The sequence below is a fragment of the Grammomys surdaster genome, unplaced genomic scaffold (assembly GCF_004785775.1).
Source record: "Grammomys surdaster isolate TR1022 unplaced genomic scaffold, NIH_TR_1.0 125950, whole genome shotgun sequence".
Lineage (NCBI taxonomy): Eukaryota > Metazoa > Chordata > Mammalia > Rodentia > Muridae > Grammomys > Grammomys surdaster.
The window spans coordinates 4,357,985-4,373,315 of NW_021620771.1; the positions used below are offsets into that span (position 1 = coordinate 4,357,985).

At 47.7% G+C, this 15,331-nt stretch overlaps 1 protein-coding gene across 2 annotated transcripts in view; it reads left to right on the forward strand.

The window, feature by feature from the left end:
- The window catches only part of Tamm41 (TAM41 mitochondrial translocator assembly and maintenance homolog), a 31,820-nt gene that overhangs the window by 14,121 nt on the left and 2,368 nt on the right, over positions 1 to 15,331 (forward strand). For both annotated transcript variants that reach the window (XM_028753598.1, XM_028753597.1), the window contains exons 5-7: positions 6,563 to 6,708; positions 10,022 to 10,187; positions 11,522 to 11,584. In XM_028753598.1, the coding sequence (XP_028609431.1) occupies positions 6,563 to 6,708; positions 10,022 to 10,187; positions 11,522 to 11,584 (375 nt within the window). The remainder of the gene's footprint in view (positions 1 to 6,562; positions 6,709 to 10,021; positions 10,188 to 11,521; positions 11,585 to 15,331) is intronic.

Consider the following 15,331-nt stretch of genomic DNA (forward strand, 5'->3'; position numbering starts at 1 on the left):
TTTCTTGTTTATTTTTTTCTGCTGGGGACAGATCCCAGGGCCTCCTGCCTGCTGAACACATACTCGAACACTGAACTCTAGGTCCTGACCTTTTAGAAATGTATTTGTTTGGAAACAGTGTCTCCTATAACATCGGCTGGCCTTGACCTACTCTGTAGTGGCGCTCTGGGGATGAGGCTGGTACCTTTAACTTGGACACCACCTGCCTCTACCTCCTAGGATTATAGACAGGCATCACCATTCCTGGCCCCTAATTTTCTTAAGTGAACATTCGAACTTCCCCCACCCTGCAGCTGGGTTTTCTTCTGGAGCTAGTGGAGGAGGGAGGATCTAGCTGTACAGTGAGCCCTCACCACATCTGCCTCCATCTGCCCCGGGCAGTGTGTTGAAGGGTTGTCTTTCCTCCTGTCTTTCCTGGGCTTCTGAGAACCCAGTGTCCTTGAGCCTCTCAGTTCCCATATCCCTTTGGCAAATACCCAAATCTCCCAAGTTTTCAGAATGTTCCAGCATTTAAATTGCCCCATTTAAAAGTCTTCCAAGTTGAAAGCTGTGAAGTTTAATGTTTTTCCTGGGGGCAGGGGTTGGGGGGGGGGGAGATGGGACTCTGGTTGGACAGGTTTCTACCAGTACTTACTGGCAAAGGCAAGCTCAGCCAGTATTAGCAGAACTAGCAGTGAGTCTGTACAGTTGGTGTGGCGCAGAGGACCACCTTGCCGGCTGCATTCACATGAATGGGAGTCGAGGAAGGAGTAGGCACAGGAGAGAGCTGCCGAGCCCTGAGGTAGTGCTGAGCAGTGACAGCAGAGAGACTCCAGTGAGTGACAGATCACCTTCATCTTTCTCACGTGGGTTCACACTATTAGGATGACTAGTTTCCAGCAAGGATCCTGGTGTAGCATTCATCGGGCCATTCAGCATCCCTGCCTTTAAAAGCTGGAGATAGAATTCTGCTCTACAGGGTCAGAGAGACAGCTCAGCTCCTCCTACTTCTGTAAAGGACCTAAGTTCAATTCCCAGAACACAGAACTGCCTATAATTCCAACTTCAGGGCCCAATACCCTCTTCTTGATGCCAAAGGCACCTACATTTATGCATGTGCGCACACAAAATTAAAATAAATCTTTACAAAAGAAAAATACCATTAAACAGACAAAGGATGGGGGTGGGGGGGCGGGAGGGATTGGCTGGTGTGCCTTAACCTGTGCTTTATGGCAGGAGAAAAAGGCATTTATTGTACAATAGGAATAACCTCCAGTAATTCCAGATGTGATAACTGATTGAACAGTGATTTTCATTTGAGCATTTTGTTGTTGCCCCATTCTACAGGTGTGAGAACTGAGGTTTACAGAGATTACCAATCCAACACATCTCATCTAGTAGCTGGTAGCCTTTCTGTGAGTGCTTAACCCTTTCAAAGTCCTCTCTCCACTTTATTTGTAAAACAGAAATATGTATATTGTAAAGACACTTCCAGTGAGATGACACAGAGCTACACTGGCTAGAACACTGATAGCTGATACTCAAAAAACGACTGCTATTATTTTTTATGGGCGATATAGCTTTGCTCAGGCCAGGGCACTATTGTTTACCAGTCAGTGATCGATCGACACTTAGCTTAGCTCTCTTTATCATTTTTATTGATAATCCCCACAAGCACATTTGTATAAAGACTGTGTAGGAAAGGGCAGAGAGGCCACTGATTACCTTGGGTATGTCTCCAGGTTAGAGGTGAGCTGTCAGTCGTAATTCCTGCACACATGCTGACAGAAAGCGTTGGGCAGAATTAGCTGAGCATGTGGATGACGGGATTGACGGACACCGTCTATGTGGCTCTTTAGGTCTAAGGGGTGACAAGCCTGTCTGGTGCTTGTGTGAACGAGAACAAGCTGCCTTCAATGCCAGCGCTCAGGGGAGACCCACAAGGGATGGGCTCTGCTGAGAGCCACTTTGTGTGGCTAGGTCACAGGACCCTGGCCTGGTTTGTAGGTCTGCACACAGCAGCTTGTGGGCCCCTAGGAAGTCCCCCTCCCACCATCACTGTGTCCTGGGCTGAGTCTTTTTAGTCCTGAGGTTACAAACTGTGGGTCCCAGCTACATTTGTGTGCTCAGGTCCACAGATGCTGAGTGCTGAGCAAAAAGTGGGCTCAATCTGATCCTTCAGAAGGTGTGGTCATGCCGGGCAGTGGTGGCACACGCCTTTAATCCCAGCACTTGGGAGGCAGAGGCAGGCGGATTTCTGAGTTCGAGGCCAGCCTGGTCTACAGAGTGAGTTCCAGGACAGCCAGGGCTACACAGAGAAACCCTGTCTCGAAAAACAAAAACAAAAAAAAGAAGGTGTGGCCATGTGTGCCCTGGGGTACAGCCTCTGACCTGTGCTGGTGCCACACCCCACCCCAACCTCCACTCCTTCCCCAGCTTTTGTTCTGTTTCACTTTCTTTTCTGGTCAGACACAGGCATGGATCTTGTTTGGTTTTTTGTTTTTGTGGGTTGTTTGTTTGTTTTTGATTTATCTAAAGGTAAAGCCTTTGTTTCAACCACTAATAGGAGAAAAGAAAAGGTCGTTTTGTCACATGTGTGTGTCCAGCACACTCTGCAGATGCTGGGCTCTTCCTGTGCTTGCCAGTTACACCTGACACCTGCACACTAGGTGCTCAGTCAGCATCTGAGGATAAACAAAAGGCTGGGTTTGGTTTTGGTTTTTGGTCCTGGCCTGAACTGGTTGGTGAGCCTGGTTCTTTACTCCTCCCATGCTCAGCTGTACTGCATTTGCCTCACGTATGAAGGGGAAACGTGTCTGTCCTCAGTCCTCAGTGCCCTCTGCGCTCATTCACTCATGTCTGTTAGCACAGAGTAGAGTCTCTTCTGCAGCTAGAGGAAGAGCCTTCCAGAGTAGCTTTTGGGCCACCTCCTGAAAACACTGCCTTAGTTATTTCTATTAAAGTAAACCCATGTGCACATGCAGAAGCATGAAATCGGGCCTAAGTCATACCATATACAGAATGAATTCAAACCGGATCCTCGACGTAAGAGTTAGTGTACAAGCTAAAACTGTAAAACTCTCAGAGAGACTTAGGGTTAGGAAATGGTTTCTGAGGTCACACCAAAAACAGCAAAGAAGAAAAACAAAAACAGTACACCCTTAATCCCAACACTCAGAGGTGGGGGGATCTCTGTAAGTCCAAGGCCAGCCTGGTCTACAGAGCTAGTTCCCCCAGAAATTGACAGACCAAAGCAGGAGGATCATGAGTCAGGCCTGCCTGAGCTGGGTAGCCAAGTTAGGTAACTGTAGAGACAGCCTGTCAGCCTCTGCCTAAAGCAGGGATGTGTGGTGACTGGAGACGGGGTGGGGGAGGTGGCTGTTAATGGCGCAGGGTAGAATAGGATGCTCTTAGGTTGATGAGATGGCTTGTTACTCTTAGACATACTAAAGCAGTGAGTGGTCACCTGAAGTGAGTGAGTGTCTGTCATGTGAGCTCAGAGACGACTTAGAAAAGTAGATGTGTTGTTTCTGCCATAGCAGATCCAGTTTGAGCTACGTACCAACCTGCACTGAAACCTTTGCATGTTGTTGCACAAAATAGGGTCTGTATGTCTCCAGGGTCATGTGGCTTCTAGTTCTTAGTAGCCTCCCAGATATTCACTGTACTGAAATGGCATTGGTCCTTTGGTTAGTTTTAAAAGGCAAAGGTAACCAGTGGTTGTTAATTTAGACCAAGGGCTTTGACTCCCCGCTGTCCCTTCCTACCAGTAGTATCTGCTGACTACTTAACAGTCTCTCATCTGTTCACCAGCTTAATTCTGAAAGCAGCTGAGGCTAGCGTGATTAAAGCATTTTACAGAAAAGCAAACTGGCTCAGGTGGTATCTTAGAGCTACCATTGCTGTGATGAAACATCATGACCAAAGCTAGTTGGACAGGAAAGGGTTTATTTGGCTTACACTTCCATATCACGGTTCATCAAAGGACAACAGGGCAGGAACTCAAACTGGGCAGGAGCTGATGCAGGGACCATGGAGGGGTGCTGCTTACTGGCTTGCTCCTCATGGCTCATTCAGCTTGCTTTCTTATAGCACCCAGGACCACCAGCCCAGGAGCGGCAACACCTATAATGGGCTGGTCCCTCCCCTGTCAATTGCTAATGAAGAAAATGCCCTACAGCTGGATCTTATGGAGGCATTTCCTCAATTGAGAGTCTCTCCTTCCCGATGATTCTAGCTTGTGTCAAATTCACATAAACTATGTCAATTTGTTTGTTTTGAGATAGTATAGCCTCACTGTGTAGCCCAGGCTAGCCTAGAACTTGAGATCTTTCTACTTCAGGAAGATTAAATAACTTGACTTAATCACCATGAGGCATTTCCTCTCCTGGAAGCTAGCAGCACTCCTGTCCCTCACTGCTCAACTGACTCCCAGAGTTGGCCAGCCACATGGGGTTTCCAAGACAAGTTTTCCCTCCGTGGCTTATCCTGGCAGCTCTCTCTGTAAAACAGCTGAGTTAAAACCATCAGCAGAGATACAAAATGAAAAGCAGTAGTCAGTTTCTCTCAGTGCCTGTGTTGGGTTGCAGCGGGATTTCTGAAGATAAGAAAACTTATTAACCATCAGCTGTGGCATGCTGTACCCATTTGACTCACTCTGTTCTGAAGAGACAGTAACCCTCTTCGGTTGAGCCGCCATTGTGGCACTGCAGTGGAAGCGTTCAGCTCAGCAGGTGGCCTGCAGTGTACCCTGCCTGCACCTCACAGCCCACAGGTGCCAGAGGTCCAGAGCCAAGCAAGGCCAGTCCTTGTTCTCAGAGACCAGAGTGTTTTCTGAGGTCTTTAATCTCAACCATCACTTTGTGGGAGGATTTGGGTTAGCTTGCTTCTACAGTTTGATCAAGTATAGCCCTTCTGTTAAAAAGTTACTGCCTCAGACATAAGAACTTGAGTTTACAGGACCTTCATAGAGGGAAGAAATGACACGAGGTGGCTTTACACTTTAGTGCTGAGCTGCTCCCTCAGCCTAATGAGCAGATTTTTCTTTCTTTCCTTCCTTCCTTTCTTTCTTTCTTTCTCTCTCTCTCTCTCTCTCTCTCTCTCTCTCTCTCTCTCTTCCTTTCTTTCTTTCTTTCTTTCTTTCTTTCTTTTTTAATTATTATTTAACGTTACATATGGCATGTTAACTTGCACCCTGGGAAATCCCAGGCACATGACCCAGTCTTGTGTCTTTTGCTGTTGTGCACACTCCATGGGAATTGATACTCTCTTCCTGAGACAGTGCACTACAGAAGAGATAGTTCTCACCCTCTTTCCTCACATTAGAGACTACACTCCAGGACAAGCCTGGGTGGTGTCATGCCACACACGTTCTATTGTAGATGGCTTCAGTGTTACCTTTCCCCCAATAGGCCACCAGTTTGCTCAAGGAAATTCCACTAGGCCATAGCTTCTTAGAATTCTTCTCCTCCCCCCCCCCCCCCGCCCGCCCCCCAGAAAGAATTGGCAAAGGTAGCATAGATTCTGATATAATTACCCATAGTACTCTCCTTACCCCCAAAAGTGACCTCTGTTGAGTGACAGGTCCTCTCACCATCCAACTCCCAGGCCCTCAGCAGCTGTGGTGTCCGTCTGCGACCCTCGAGGGCTTCAGAGCACACCACTCTCGTGGCACTTCACCTGGGACTTGTACCTGTTCTTTCCTGGCAGCACCAGCATGTAACCCCAGGGCCTGTGCCAGCAGGATAATGTTCCACCCCTGCGGCATGTACCCTCCCCACCCCCACCAGCCTCTTCCATCACTCCAGCCTTCCCTCTAGGATTGGCTCATCATCCTCGTGCAGAGGAGTCACCTGTCATCTGCAGCAGAGGTTGCTGCAGTGGCTGTGATGATATGTGCTTAGAACCCAGCAAAACAAGAAGACCAGGAATTGTAGCTTGGGCTACATGGCAAGTTCTAGGCCAGTCTAGGCCTACATGAGACCCTTGGTCAAAAGGGCCTCATATAAAACACAAAATAGAAATTGCTCTGAAAATAAATTATTTTTTATCCAGTTCATCCTGTAGCAAGAGTTACACCCTTCATTTCTCTCCACTTGAATTTTTAAGGGTATATTTTATGTGAATAAATGTTTTGCCTGTTATGTGTGTCTTCACATCATGTGCACGCGATGCCCACAGAGGCCAGAAGGTGCCGTCAGAGGAGTTACAGATGGTTAGTTGTAAGCTGCCACAGAGTGCTGGGAACCTAAAGTAACAGTCAACAACTGGCCACAGGCAGGGTTTCATAATGTTTGTCAGTGCATAGGTTTCCATACTAGAAAACCAATAAAACTCTCATGGCCAGTCCAGTGACCTTATGTGAGGAGATCACTAGACTGTAGCTAACACACAGGGCTTTGTGACTTCAAAGGCTCTTTTTCCCCCAACTCTTGAATTCCTCATATGCCACAATGGCCATTTTAAAGAAGAAAAGAGGTGTGCTGAGGGGTCCTGCCGTGCTTCCCCAGCGAGCCACCACTCTTCATGGGCCAGGATGGGAATTCTTCGAGGAAGACTGACCTCTCTGGTTGTATTAACTTAGGTGACTTCCGAATGGTGATTGGCGAGGAAAAGGCGAAAGTGTTGAACATTGTGAAGCCCAATGTAGCCCATTTCCGAGAGCTCTATGAGAGTATACTACAGAAGGACCCGCAGGTGGTGTATAAGATGCATCAAGGCCAACTGGAGGTGAGCTGTGCACGGGCCCTTGTTCCACTACTAAAGGAAGAGCTGGTATTTATTTATTTATGTGTGTTTTCTGAAGTAGGAGTAATTGAACCTGTTCCTCACACATACTAGATAAGTATCCTACCCCGGAACTACATCTAGCCCTCTCTGTACTTCTTATTATGACACAGAGTCTTTTTAAGTTGCCCATGATGGTTTTGAACTCACTCCAATGTCCTAGAAGCTCTGAACCTGGCAGTCTTCCTGCCTCAGCCCTCCAGGAAGCTGGGATTACAGGCCAGTTTTCAGAGGCTAGTGACAGGAACTGTCTGTTTACTGCTACTAACTTTTATGCTAAGTAAGAGTAAGGAGCGTCATTGGCATTCACATGCACGTGGGTCCTTATACTTTGTTCCCTTTCACGCCCCACACTGAGTGCCCCGACCTCCTCTGACCACTTCCCTTTTGTCACTAGTCAGTCACTACTCTGCCACACTCTCCGCGGTGGATCACCTAAGAGCGCCTCAGTGGAGCCAGGACTGTGTCTGGGGCCATGGACCTGGGGAGCAATGGAGTGTTCCTTACTCCTTCTGGGAAGGAGGGTCAACAACAGTCAGCCAGCTTCCTTTAAATCCCAGCATTTGGGAAGCAGAGGCAGGCAGATCTCAGAGTATGAGGCCAGCCTGGTCTACAGAGCAGGTTCCAGGACAGGTTCCAGGGCTACACAGAGAAATGCTGTCTTGAAAAAAGAAAAACAAAACAAAAATTAAACGACCAAATGAACAAACAAAAGAAACAACAGTTAAACCTTGGGATTGCCTCGGGGATGGGTTTATGTTTACAACCCTGAGATGAGACACTGGAAGGAAACCTGGGTATTCCAATGCACATTTGTCTATGATATCAAACGCAGAGCGTTTATTTATTTATTTAAGTCTCATTTAGTTTTTATGGGTATGGGTGCACATATGATGCTGGGCATTTGGAGGCCAGGGACAACTTGTGGAGTCAGTTCTCTCTCTCCACTGTATGGGGTCCTGGGGCTTAAACTCTGGTCATCAGGCTTGGCAGATGCCTTCACTCACTGAGCCATCACGACAGCCCTATCAGTTAAATAGCATTAATGTCACCTGTTGAGCAATATGGGATCTAATGAACTGAATGGAAGTTCTCAAAGACCTGGCATTGCCCTCACTCCTGGGCGCCCCCTGAGGGAGTCTAAGCTAACAACCACCGTGACTGTGACCACTGGGACTGTGGGCACAGTCACCTCACTGCTGCACTGTTCACAACAGCCAGAAACACAGTTAGCTTTGTTCACCACAGATGAGTGGATGACGAAAGTGTGGTGCAGGGTTGGAACATAGACCCAGCATGCTAAAGCCCCAGGTTTGCGCTCGCGCCCTAGGTGGCACAAGCCTGAATTCTGGAGCTCCAGAATTCATAGGGACTTGAAAAACAGCCTGGGCTGCCACTGACTGTCTAAAACAATACAAGCGAAAAGAAAATGTGGCACAGATATTCAACAGGATCTTAAAGACAAATGAAACCATGGTGACTGCAGAAAAGTGGATGGTGAGGCAACCTTACTGTCGTGAGAGCCTGTGAGGGAGGAAGGAAGGGACAGGCACTGAACCAACCTATCCAAACAGCAAGTAAGAAGAAGGCGTTCATCCTGAGACTGTTCTTGTTTGTTGTTATTGTTTGGAGACAGGGTCTCACTGTGTAGCCCTGGCTGGCCTGGAACTTACTGTGTGGACCAGGATGGCCCTGAACTGACATGATGCGTGCATGGTCTCATGTGACTTTGCAAAGTTGGTTCTCTCCTACCTGACATGGGTCCTAGGGTTGGAACTCAGGTCTCCCTGCCCGAAGCTGTTCTTTTCTTTGATGCTAAAATCTAAAACTCTGGTTGAAAAATACTGTGAGCAACTGGCAAAAACAAACAAACAAACAAAAAATAAAACAGAAAAACCAAAATAACAAAAAGACAAGGGGTTGGGGATTTAGCTCAGTGGTACAGTGCTTGCTTAGCAAGTGCAAGGCCCTGGGTTCAGTCCTCAGCTCTGGGGGAAAAAAAAGACAAAGTAACTGAGCAAGCTGCTGAGGGGGTCACTGTTGCTTCTGCTTGGAGCAGGCAGCTGCACTCATGTGTAGCTTCCATATTTTGATATTTTTAGTTCTATGAAGCAAAGTGCACTGTGTTGGGAGAACTAGTCTGGTGTCAGCAGTGGGGTTAACTTTTGAATGAGTGGTCTCCAGGCAATACATAGTTTTTATTTATGTCTTTGTCCTTGAACAACTTAATAGAAACAGGGCCTCCTGAGTAGCTCAGTCATATATAACAAGTAATGACAACTGAGTTATGTTGATCAGTTTGCTAATTCACTCACCTTCTGTGTTCTAGATGATCCAAGTAAGACTGGCCTTTGTCATCAGTGTGTCGCTACAGTCATTTGGGAAGTGCAGCATTGCATAGAAGAGGGACCCCCACCCCCCCAGAATGGGGGCACAAATTAAGATTGAGTTATCTCATGTGTCATCATACAACATTCAGAGAGTGAAGGGAACCTGAGGTTTGGGTTAGATCTGGGCTTGTCGGCTGCAGCCCCTCCCTCTCCATTAGCTGCTGGCCTATGACAAGTAGGACATTGCAAACTGCAAGTCAGAAACTGGCCCACCAGAGAGATTTCTCTTAGAGCTGGAGAGGTGGCTCAGTGGTTAAGAGCTACTCTCACAGAAGACCTGGATTCAGTTCCCAGCACCAAAACTGTAACTCTAATTCCGGGAGATCTGATACCCAGTTCTGGGCTGTAGGCACACACATGTGCACATACGTGCATTCATTCAAAACACCAATCCATGAAATAATGTTTAAACAATGTTTAAGAAACTTCTTTTTTCCAGCACTTGGGAGGCAGAGGCAGGTGGATTTCTGAGTTCAAGGCCAGCCTACAGAGTTAGTTCCAGGACAGCCAAGGTTACACAGAGAAACCCTGTCTTCAAAAACAAAAAAAAAAACAAAAACAAAAAAAAGAAACTTTTTTTTTTCTCATGGAGAAGTAGAATATTCTAGACTCATGGCTGTCCTTTTTGAAGGGACCTATAATTCTGACCATGTAAATATACTCAGTTTCCCATGCTACTTGGGGAAGGTATGGTGCTTACGTCAGAGGAAGGAAAACCTTATTTAATTACAAATGTATGCACAGGAGTCCTCATCATATGAGACTCTTGTCTGTGTGGTTTTTAAATAAAAGCCATGTGTCCGGCTGTGTCTAGACTTCAGAGCACTTGCAAAGACGTCATCTCTCTCTCTCTCTCTTTTTCCCAGATAGATAAAAGCCCAGAAGGACAGTTCACTCAGCTAATGACACTGCCCAGAACCTTACAGCAGCAAATCAATCACATCATGGACCCTCCTGGGAGGAACAGGGATGTGGAAGAGACTTTACTGCAGGTGGCTCAAGACCCCGACTGTGGTGATGTGGTGCGACTAGGTGTGTCCACAGTTCGATGTTGAACGAGGGCTGGCTGTGGGCGGGACCGCCTTTGTGTCGTGCAGACGCATTATTCCTTCCTTCTTGCCTAACAAGATCAAGAGAGAGATTTTTGTCTGGGGACAAGAAAAGCATGAACAATTCGAGGTTTTCCAAATCTCAGTGTTCACTTGCTTGAAGCAAGCAGTGAGAAAGCCACCCATCGGCTGAAGCACAGCTGCCTCTGGTTTCAGGAACACATCTTCTAGATGTTATTTGAAAGATATGTCTGTCTTTTGTGGAGGTCTGAGAAGGGAAGAGACTGATGGTATTTTTTGGCTTTGCTGACATCTCCAGCTTCTCTCTGACTGGTACCAGGCTGTGCCCAGACAGCTCTCCTCTCTGAGGGCTCCCAGGCTGAGATTCTCTGCACTCACCCCAGGACCTCCTTAATGTCTATCAAAAGATCCAAACCTGACTGGAGCTGCAGACCTGTAATCTCAGCACTCAGGAGGCTAGGGCAGGAGGTTTGCCACAGGTTCAAAACCAGCCTGGGCTACATACTGAGTCCAGGGCCAACCAAGGTTAATTAGCAAGGCGAGGCTCTGTCTCTAAAATCAACAGAAAGATTACAACCTTAAAAGTTGAGAAACCCACCTCTCTCTTAAGTAGCAAAGGACAGTAGGGAAGACACAATCAGGAAACTGAAATGACCCTGTCTCTCAAACAAATTCATGCTCCCTTTGTCTCTCAGTAAAATAGTTGTTGATTGGAAATGCAGTTTGCAGTCAGGAATTTGGCGGGTGGCTCCACTCTCCCTCTCAGGAACCTGCACCAAGTTTCTTGAGCATGCCCAGGTACCCGCTCCCCTGAGCCAGGACAGGCTGTGGGTGGGTTGCTGCAGCCCTGAGGTGATGGGAGACTTGGGCCCTGTACCTTAGAATAAATATGGTCATTTACGTTTACTACAGGCACTTCTAGATAAAAAACCAAGATCTCTTTACATTTTCCTGCATCTTAGAACTGCGAACTAGAAGACATAAGCAGCTTTAATTTCCTAAGATGACCTTCAAGGGTCACCTTCCACCCCTCTTGTTTTAAGGTGGCCATGTTGTACAGCGGCCCTGGCCTTTGCCATTGCTCACGCAGCTGGGGCTGGGGACAACTGGCCTCCACAGAACCCCACCCCCTGTTCTGATGCCCTTTTCACAGTCACTTCCCAGCAGGGCTAGCAGTCCTCCACTAGTTCTGATGAATAGCTAGAAATGATACTTAGTTTCAGAGTTTTTAAGACCCCTAAGACGACCAGCTTCTGGCCGGCTTCTCATTATCCTTTCTGTTTTTGTGTTTTGCAGCTGTCTCGTCAATCGTCAGACCTTCCAGCCTCAGGCAGAGCACCAAAGGCCTTTTTACTGCTGGTAAGACCTCTGGAAACAGACATCATTTTGCTGGACAAAATGGCCTCCGTGCTGTAGGTTGAAATATAAAGCTTTGCATCTGCATCTCCCTTGTACTGGTGCAGTTCTGACCCTTCACCACCATGCACCCCAACATTGTAGTACCCTAGACAGTTGGGACTACAGTGTGACCTGAACTCCTGGGTCACCGCCCGAGGTGCTGGCAGGAGGCGTGGCCTCTCCTCTCAGTTCCAGTGTGGGGTTTTGCCTTCATGTTTCTGTATTGAAGTCACCCCTGCAAAGCACTGCAGAAATAGCAGAGTGGGGTGCTCCTCCCTGTCACCCGCTTTCCACAGATACTTGCTTCCTTCTCTCAGTAAGGTGTTTCTGTTTTCCCTGCTTTCTCCTGGATAGTGGGTTGAGGTTACCATTCTTCTGCTTTAGCTGCCGGCTCCCTGTGGGCAATTGAAGGCAGTGCTGAGCCACAGTTACACCCACCAAGTTTAACGCTGAGATGAGGCACATAGTGTGTTCTTCCTCCCCTGCCCAGAGAGTGTCTTCATCTGCCCTGTGGGGACCGTGTCTGTGCCCTTCCCTCTCTTGGTGCATAGCTTACAATTTCAAGGTCATCCTTTTCTTCATAGCAGGACCCTGTTTCTGAGGGAGAGAGAGGAGAAAGAGAAGGAAGAGGGGAGAGAAAAAGGCAGAATCTTGAAATAATTACTGCAATTATTCTCACTTTCAGGACTACTGTTGAAGTTCAAAGCTATTCTGATCCTTAGTCCACGTGTGTGTTCTGGAAGCTCATTGAGCCTGCCTTCTGCCTGGGGCTCTGGTTCTCTGTGGCATGCTGTGCTGGACCGTTTGATCTCTTTCAGGGGAAACCAGAGCATCCCTCCATTCCCACTGTGAAGTCCTTTATCCAGATGCTAAGCGCTCCTAGGCCAGGGGTTGCTGTCCTTTTGTCTCCTATGTGACCTCTGCTCTCTGGGAGGTTTGGGGCCAGTCTATGTGTCTGGGGTACTGGGTGTCTGTCACCCAGGCTATGCAGGCACTTTCTCACTTTCCTCTAGTCTTTATGTCCAGCACTTTGATCAAATATATCCTTAGATATTGCTAAATTACCTGCCAAAGTAGCTCTGTTGATGAGTAGGGTGTGGGAAGCCTCCTTTCTCCCTACTCTCTCCAGCTCTCCCGGTCATCACGTAAATGCCTGTTGTAGCTCTTTGTTCCTAGCAGTGAGCATCTGCCCTGTGCCGGCTGCTCAGGCATTGGCCATCCTGCCTCCTGAGCTGGAAAGGGAGACAGACACGTGTTAAAGAGGTGGCACAGAGGTAGCTCCCAAACAGTGACTTTTCACCTTATGCCTGCTCCTTGTGTGAGACTGCCCTGGGGCTGGTGTGGCCTCTCTCGTGAGTCTCACAGTCCAGTGCATGCCCCTTGGAGCATCTGTTCCCTGGATGCAGCAATGCTCTCCAGTCTGTGGAAAGGATCTGGCCAGGTTTCAGCAGCACTAAACACTAAGTCAACTGCAGAAAAGATCTCCCACAACTCGGCACGTAGCTTTGTGTCTCTGACTAAGGTAGTCGTGTATTCTGTGTTCCTGCTAGTGTAGTCCTGCCAGGCTCACATGGGGTGCTGTGTTTGCTTGAGTGAGTCAGGCTGTTGACTTGTGTTGTCCCTGTGGCTGGCTGAGATGGGCTTCCATGCCAGAAGGAATGTTTGATGCTTTTAGTTGCAATAATGGTGTTATTTGGGTTTGCTCTTTTAAACTTGTTATTTCAGAGGGACATGCTAAAATATTTATGATGAATAATATAATACTTGGGATTTGCTTTATAATGAACCGCAGAAGATAGAGGATGCTGATTGTTTCTGAGCTGACATGGTGAATCTCGGTAAAGTAGGGCTGTATCGGTATTCTGTTATCCTGGCAGCATTTTTATATTGTTGTATAAGACAGCAAGCATCATATATCCCTGGCCAGCCTCAAACTTGCTATGTAGCCAAGGATGACTTCGAACACTCAATCCTCCCGTCCCCACGTTCCGTGTGCTGGGATGACAGGCCTGCACCATCACACCAGTCCTCACATGCCAGGCAAGTGCTCTAACTGAGCCACGTCCGGCCCTTGTTTGTTTTTTGAGACAGTGCTGTGTACTACAGGATGATCCTCCTGCCTTAGCCTCCGAGTGCTGGAATTTCTGTCTGTTAACATCAGTTTGTGCATGAATATTTTTTAATGTTTTTGTGACTTGGGGTGGGAGATTTTAGAAAACCCAAACTGTTTTTCATCATTGGCTTCCTTTGGTCAATAAAAAGCTTTACTGCTCCATACACTGGGTTAACTAAACTGTCAGTAAAACCTGGGAACCCTTTGGGTCCAAACAACTGAGAAGCTGAAGGACTCCATTCCATTATGTGCCTGATTTTAATAAAAGTTAACTTTAATTATGGTAATATGTTACCAAAGAAGAGCAGCCTGAGTGTAAAAAATGAGTAACAATATAACCATGAGCCACACCAAAATAAAAATCGCTTTGCCTATCTGAGGAGTGAAGATTAGCCAGGAGTGAATCCTGCACCACCTCCTGATAAGCTCCACCCCAAGAGAGGCCCTGGGCATCTTCCCACTAATTTCTCCCATTTGCCAGCAGAGGGCAGTGTTGGCAGAACTGCCACCCAGGTTCCCACAGGGTGAATGCTGCACTGCTTCCCCTGAGCAGTGACTTGCTCCACTTCTCAGGGGCCCACACTGTACAGTGGTGTGTTTGTGAGCAGCTCGACCCTCTGTCTTTATAGCTTCCCTTTGCAGTTTGTCAGATATACCTATATTCTAGTTTGAAATCAGAAGTGCTCTGTTCCTTTTCTCTGCAAGTTTCTTCTTTAGGAGCTGGTCTACTCTCTCTTACACCCTGTTTGTTAGCAGAACAGCAGGATTCTCATCAAATTTCCTAAGATCATCAGGACCTAGCGCCAGCAGGGTGCCCCTAAAGAAAGTAGTTTGCCACTGGGGGTATCCAGTCTCCGCCAACAAAAGACCAGCAGAGCCAACTGTCTTTGTCAAAGCAGCAGCCCTTTACACAGTCTGTCTGCCTGGCTGGAGCCTGCTGCAGCAGTTTGAGTGAGCGGGTGTGAGGACAAGTAGGTAGGAAATTAGAATCAGTGACCAGCCTGAACGATGGGCCAGAGCCTAACAAAGGCTGGCCCCAGAGCTGCATTCAGCATTCAAGGAATGCTGAGCTTCCCTGAGGCCAGAGGGAGGCCGCTGAAGGATGTAGGAAGAGAGGGAGAGCTGTTGCCAGAGAGACCAGCAGATAGGGATATAGCCAGCTAGCCTGCTGAAGGAGCCCTGCAGCCCAAGCCAGGCCAAGGCAGCACAGACTAGAGAAGAGAGCCAGGAATGGAGTGCCTGGGACACATGAGTAGAGGAGGCAGGAATCAAACACAACTCCCAGAGGCTGTGGTGCCACCCTCTGAGGTGCTGGAGGCTGAGGTGCTGATGAATCTAATTATCCCTCCTGTCTTTATGGTCGATCAGAATTAACTCTGGGGGCAGATCCCTCTCCCAGCTTCAAAAGATTCAGCTGAATTAACAAGACACGTTTAGTCTTGTCCCTAAGAAATATCCCAGCATGCCTCACTGCTTCTCATCCCTTCTCTGAAACACAGTGGAGCCAGTCATTATTTTCATCTTACGTCATCTTTCTGATGGTGTGTTTATCACTTAAGGTTGACCATCCTCCCTCCCTCCCTCCCTCCCTCCCT